This window comes from Octopus bimaculoides, chromosome 26 (assembly GCF_001194135.2).
Source record: "Octopus bimaculoides isolate UCB-OBI-ISO-001 chromosome 26, ASM119413v2, whole genome shotgun sequence".
In the NCBI taxonomy this organism is placed as follows: Eukaryota; Metazoa; Mollusca; class Cephalopoda; order Octopoda; family Octopodidae; genus Octopus; species Octopus bimaculoides.
Genome location: NC_069006.1, coordinates 23,457,133 through 23,464,002, shown reverse-complemented (window position 1 = coordinate 23,464,002; position 6,870 = coordinate 23,457,133). Strand labels below are relative to the sequence as shown.

The following is a 6,870-nucleotide window of genomic DNA, read 5'->3' as shown; positions in this document are numbered from 1 at the left end:
TGGCTTGTGCGGGTGGCACATAAAAGACACCATTTCGAGCGTGGCCGTTTTCGTGCGGGTGACACGTAAAAGCACCCACTACACTCTCTGAGTGGTTGGCGTTAGGAAGGGCATCTAGCTGTAGAAACTCTGCCAAATCAGACTGGAGCCTGGTGTTGCCATCCGGTTTCACCAGTCCTCAGTCAAATCGTCCAACCCATGCTAGCATGGAAAGCGGACGTTAAACGATGATGATGATGATGATGATGATATATATATATATATATCTATATCATGGTATTACTGTATTGACCAGACTATTGGATGTTGTGACACCACCCCACTGGCTAGCATCGAATGGCCACCTGGCCTGACACCAATGGCTTTCTTTTTTTGGGGTTGTTGTAAAGAACAAGGTTTATGAGAAGAATCCCAAAACAGTAAATGAATGAAGAGATTACATCTCTGATGCATTCACTGAAATGAGAGAGAGAGAGAGAGAGAGAACGAACATCAGATGATGAATGTGTATGTAAGCAATGAGTGTAAATGTGAAATTACCCTGATTCCTTTTGTATCATCTTCATCAAATGAGCCAATATCAAAAGCATCTGCTGCATTCACTTCACCTCTTGGAGGAATGAGAGGCGGTGTGTAATGAAGTTGGTACACTTTGTTCCAGTCCAAGTCTTTGAAGAAAGCGTTTTCTTTCAATTCTTCAGCACTGTAATAAAATAAAAACAAAAGCAAAATGAAATCGTTCGTTAGAGACAAGTTAATTTCGATTTTCTATTTGCAACCAATTTAAATTTGGTTTAAATGTAATTACTAAGTTAGATAATAACTTTGGACAATGTCCAGACAGTTAAACTACATCATTATCAGAATTTAATAGGATATGTGTGTGTATACGTGTATATATATGTACATGTGTGTGTGTGTGTGTGTGTATTATTATCATTTAACGTCCACTTTCCATGCTGGCATGGGTTGGATGGTTTGATTGGAACTGGTAAGCTGGAGAGCTGCACCAGGTTCCAGTCTGGTTTGGCATGGTTTCTGTGGCTGGATGCCCTTCCTAACATGCCAACCACTCCAAGATAAATGACTGGAACAGGATATGAATTCTGGTTAAATAAGTTAAAGGATAATGGATTGAATATTGTATAGAGATCAGTCTTAAATGAAATTTCACTTTTGGTTAGAGAAAGGAAACAAAAACCCAATGGTAAAAGGTAGTGATGTCACAAAACAAGGGGAGATAATTTCAAACAAATAATTACTCAAAAGTCATTTTACCTCCCCGATGGAAGTGTGATCTTTGTGCACAGAAAGGGAACAGTTATGTTCCTGTCTGCTAGACCTCATCAGTATTGTTGAGTTTACTCGAACCTAACTGATCGATTGTGTGTGTGTGTGTTGATATGCTGGCATGTGTAAGTGTATGTTTCTGTGTGTGTGTGTGTGTGTGTAATGCTAGACATGTTTCTGTGTGCATGTGTGTGTTTAAAGACCCAACATGATTATGTCCATGTGTCTATAAACAGTATTTCCAACGCAGAGACCCAGAATCCATTCACGCTGGAATTAGTTGTGGAAAGGTTAATAAATACAAACCCTTTCCCAGTGCATCCTAATCTCTCTTCAACATCTCGCTTAAGAAGACCTTCAAGTAAGGATTTCATCTCTGATGACATGGAATCTGGCAGTTCAACATTCTAAAACAGAAAACAACAACAATCAAATACAAAAATATATCAAACAATTATTTGTGTCGTTTCGTTTCTATGGGAACGGGATTGACTGGTTGGTCTTTCTTTGAAATAAACCACTAATTGCCTGGCAGCTTAATGCTTTCAAAGAGAATATTCTTCAATGCAGCTCTCTCTCACTAATTATGGCATTCCTCAGAGAGTAATTCAAGCACAACAGAACGGCAGATCAATATGAGTGATCCACATCAATGATCTGGTGACGGTGCGTAGCTAAGTCGCTAGGGTATTCAGCTCACAACGGTAAGGTTGTTAGTTCAATACCTGGCAGTGTGCTCTGTCCTTGACCAAGACACTTTATTTCACGTTGCTGCAGTCCACTCAGCTAACAAAAATGAGTTGCACCTGTAATTCAAAGGGCCAGTCTTGTCACACAGAATCCCCCTGTGAACTGCATTAAGGGTACAGGTGCCAGCTGTTGGTAAAAAAACTAAGTCTATCATTTTAGGTCTAACCCTATAAACAGAACACAAATGGGATATTCTTCACCATTATCAATTAACATCTGTTTTTCATGTTGGCATGGGTTAGATGGTTCTGACAGGAGCTGGCAGGTCAGGGAACCAGGATCCATTGTTTACTTTGGCATGGTTTCTATGGCTGGATGCCCTTCCTAATGCCAACTACTTTGCAGAGTGTACTGAGTGTTTTTTGTGTGGCACCAACACTAGCGGGGTCACCAAGTAACTTATAAGAGGAGAGGAAATGGAGATAAGAATTTGAGAGAAAGATAGAGAGACAGTGGTCAAGAAACTAATGGCGATACTTACCATTGTCATAGTCATTCGGTCAATTTCATGTTTATCTTTGGTCTTGTGCTGCCTAAATGGACTGTGGCTAAAATAGAAAATAGCAGGAGACTAACATTTAGATGACCTGTGATAAAACCGAAAGATATTTGGGGGTATATATGTGTGTGTGTGTGTGTGTGTGCTTCAAAGCCCAAAACACTTGCAGCTGTAAAACATAATTATAATTCACAGAGAATGAAAGACGATGTTTGTTTCTTAGAATAGAATGCTGTAAACAGAATGATAGTCAGTTAGAAAATGGCAGTTTTATGCTAAAATGAAGACAACAATAGCCAGGGATTGTTTGGAATAACTTCAAAAAATTCTCCTTGTCCAAACCATAAAGAAACAATTTTTGCTTTCGATGTTCAATATTTATCAATCAACTCGAAACCTGCCGATTCCATATTTCTGAAATAACACTTTATTTCATCTTTAGAATGGAACAAATGCAGAGATTCCATTAAAGAGGCAAGAACACAACGAGAAGACATTACAGATTTGCCCACCACCAAAATTTAAAAGAAAAAAAGTAAACAATTAAAACATCAAACCATGCAAAATAGTGAAATTTTTATAGATTTAGTAATTATCTCTTTATTATAATTGAAATTATCAATTAAGATCACGCCTCCACCCCCTCCAAATAACAAAACCAGAAAATCTGCCTCAAAGAATTCTGTCTGATTCATGTAAACATAGGAAAGTGGACATTAAAACAATGATGATGATGATGGTGACTAAAGCAATGGAGTGAAAAGGAAACATTTTGACTTACCCTTTTAGTAGTTTGTACAGCATGCATCCGAAGGAAAACCAGTCAGCACTGGAATCGTATGCAACGCCTTTAGCTAAGACTTCAGGAGCCATGTAACCATGGGTTCCTCTGTCGGTGGGGGTTAGAAGAAGAAAAGGAAATAGTAAGAATACAAACAAAAGAAATATCACAAACAACAACATCTACTGAAATATAATTGATGTCTAGAAGGGGGCTTCTATGACGGGGGGAGGGATGAATATTGTTGATTAATTGCGGACTAGACTAGTTTTTTTCAATATTTTGATGAAAATGAAGTTGACCAGGGAGGCTTTTCTAATGAGAATCAATGGAAAGGGATGGCATGAAATACCACAAGGTATTTTGTATGATGCACAAACTGATTTCTCCACTAACATTATTATATCTTATATTATCATATATTACTCTATTTTATCAGGTGAGATGACAAACGACCGAGATGCCTGGCGCCTTGTTGCACTCAAGAAGATCCATACTCCGCAGCAGAAGTGTTAAGACCAATCCTCATGGCAGCGCCATGTAAAAGCACCCATGCGGCACCAAGTAAAAACACCCAGCATGTTCTGTAGAGTGGTTGGCATTGGGAAAGGCATCCAGCCATAGAAACTATGCTAAAACAGACCAGCGTCTGGCACAGCTTGCCAGCCCTGGTCAAACCGTCCAATGCATGGACCACAGATGTTAAATGACAATGATAATGATACATAGTTGTGTATCTGTGCATGTGCACTACATGTTTGCTCATCTGTGCAGGTAAGCTACATGTTGGTCTATCTGTCCAAGTGATCCACATGAGTTGTCTGTACATTTGAGCTACATGTTGGCCTATCTGCACGCAAGCTACATGTTGACCCATCTGTGCATGTGGAATACATGTGGCTCTACATGTAGTCATGCAATCTATATTGTTGGCAAACTGTCCTAAGTTTTAGAGGGAGAGCAGGAATATGAAGAATGTTCCAAAGAAAGAAGACTGGAAAAAACAAAGAAATAAATGGTAAGAAGAAACAAAGAAATAAATGGTAAGAAAGAAAAAAATACGAAAAGAATTCCAAAGAAAGGAAGGGGGATAAAAGAGAACAAAACAAAAAAGAAAATGAAGGTAAATTCCAAATAAATAAATAAAAGAATAGAAAGAAGAAGGAATCATGATACTGATGATAATAACAATAATAATAATAATAATAATAATAATAATAACAATAATAATAACAATAATAATAACAACAATAATAACAACAATAACAATAATAATAATAGTAATAACAATAATAATGACAATAATAATAATAATAATAATAATAATAATACTCACACACTAGCATGAGGTTTCTTCTTTGAAAAATCACAGGCAAGCCCTAAATCTGATATTCTCACATGTCCTGATTCATCCAACAGGATATTTGCAGGCTGAAAAACAAAAAAAAAAGGTAAATAATAATAATAATAACAATAATAATCCTTTCAACTCTAAGCACAAGGCCTGGAATTTGTGGGGAGGGTGGGGGCAGTCGACTACATCGACCTCAGTGCGCAACTGGTACTTATTTCATTCTTTTCACTTATTTTCTTTGATTAATTGACTTTTATAAAATATTACCAGTTTCAATATCAAATATTAAAAATCCAAAGTAAAAAATTAAGAAATAATTAGAGATTAGATATTAAGATAGTTCAATCCATATTCTCTGTGTAGAAAATATATATATATATATATATATATGTGCATAAGGTGCCAAGCATGAAACTCTTGGCTCTCGAGTCACTGTGAAACTTCTGCTGATTAAAAATAATAAAAAGTATATATATACTCATGTTTTGAGTTCTAATTTTCCTATTTGTATTACCAAAATATGTGCATGTATATATAGATATACATACACACCACCCTCATGTTTATATATATATATACATACACACTCTCTCCCACAATGAACTTTATCTTGGAGATACAGAAGATCTAATGAATAAAAAGAATGTATGGTTTTTTTTCCTTATCTTTTCTTGAGAGAAAAAACAAACAAACAACTGAAACAGAAAGAAAAATGAAATAAAAGCAAAGAGAAAAAGAAGAACAAAGGAGAAAGAAGAAGAATAACTAACTGCAAAGTTTACCTTAAGATCTCTGTAGACGACGCCTCGTACGTGCATATGTTCCAAACCTAAGATCACTTCTGCAGCATAGAATCTTACTTCTTGCTCTGAGAACACACCGTGTTGGGACAAATGATAGTGCAGATCTCCGCCGTTCATTAGGTCGAGGATGAAGCATAGTTTTTCTGGAGTTTGAAATGCATATGTCATGCAGACGATGAAGGGGCACTCCTGGAGAAGAAAGGAAAGGAGGAGAAAAAGAAAAAAAAAAAACGGGTATCAATGAGTGTTGTTTGGTAATCAATCAATAATAAACAGCTAGATGGAAATATAAGTTAAAAGGAAAGAGAAAAACAAAAAGAAAAAAAACAAAAAACAAAGGAAAATTGAGTACGAGAAATGAAAGAATTTCAGGCAATTTCTTCTGATGAACTGTGTATTTTTTGTTTTTGTTTTGGCTTTTGTTTTCAGTGCTTGTCTGCTGAGCAGCAAAGACAGAAAGATCTGAAGAAATTGCTAATACAGTTAGGCATTTCACTACATTTCAATTACCATTAAAGTCAGAACAACACAGAGAGAAGAAGAAGAAAAAGAAAAAAAAAACTAAATCAAAAACCACCAACAAACAAAAACATAAAACACTATTTGTTTCTCAATTACAATCTACACACACACACACACACATTTATATACACCCATCAGTGTATATAAATGTCTGTGTGCAATATATACCATTGCCATCATTGGGAGTATTTTTTTTTTAGTTTGTTATTCTGTGCTTGCATGGTTTGGACAGATGGTTGTCTTCCACTCTAACACTGGTTTCAAATTTTGGCACAAGGCCAGCAATTTCGGGGGTGGGGCTAAATCCATTACATTGACACCCCCCTACCCACCCCAGCAATCAATTGGTACTTATTTTATCAACCTCAAAAGGATGAAAGGCGAAGTTGACCCCAGTGGAATTTGAACTCAAAATGTAAAGATGGACAAAATGCTGCTATGCACAGGTATTAGCTCACCATGTGTTACTTAGCTGTATTGTATTCTTGGAGTCTTATACAAAACAAATTTAATATACAGCTGTCAATGTCATGCAATAGTGTTGTATACAAAACTACTTTAATATAAAGCCATTAATGTTATGCAATAGTGTTGTACTAAGGTTATTGCTTTTAATCACATGTGGAAGAGTTAATTAGGACGGTAAATTTGTAGAGGGAGGAAAATACAGAAAATAGGAATGTTAAGAAATACAACACAAGACTAACAGATAGTATAGAGAAAATATTCAGAGATAAGAATAGACAAAAGGAAGATATGGAATGAAAGATGGAAGAGGTTAGACTTTAGGACAAAGGCTAAGATGATGCAATAAGATTAAAACATGGAGTAATGCTGAATTATAACCCTAGACATCACAGTGTTACAGATC

The 6,870-nt window shown here is 36.2% G+C and overlaps 1 protein-coding gene across 2 annotated transcripts in view; it reads right to left on the bottom strand.

Annotated features, from left to right (window-relative positions):
• The window catches only part of LOC106871981 (G protein-coupled receptor kinase 1), a 34,599-nt gene that overhangs the window by 13,654 nt on the left and 14,075 nt on the right, over positions 1-6,870 (bottom strand). For both annotated transcript variants that reach the window (XM_014918773.2, XM_052976874.1), the window contains exons 4-9: positions 5,457-5,666; positions 4,657-4,751; positions 3,321-3,428; positions 2,522-2,588; positions 1,597-1,697; positions 541-703 (exon numbers count right to left, since the gene is read on the bottom strand). In XM_014918773.2, the coding sequence (XP_014774259.2) occupies positions 541-703; positions 1,597-1,697; positions 2,522-2,588; positions 3,321-3,428; positions 4,657-4,751; positions 5,457-5,666 (744 nt within the window). The remainder of the gene's footprint in view (positions 1-540; positions 704-1,596; positions 1,698-2,521; positions 2,589-3,320; positions 3,429-4,656; positions 4,752-5,456; positions 5,667-6,870) is intronic.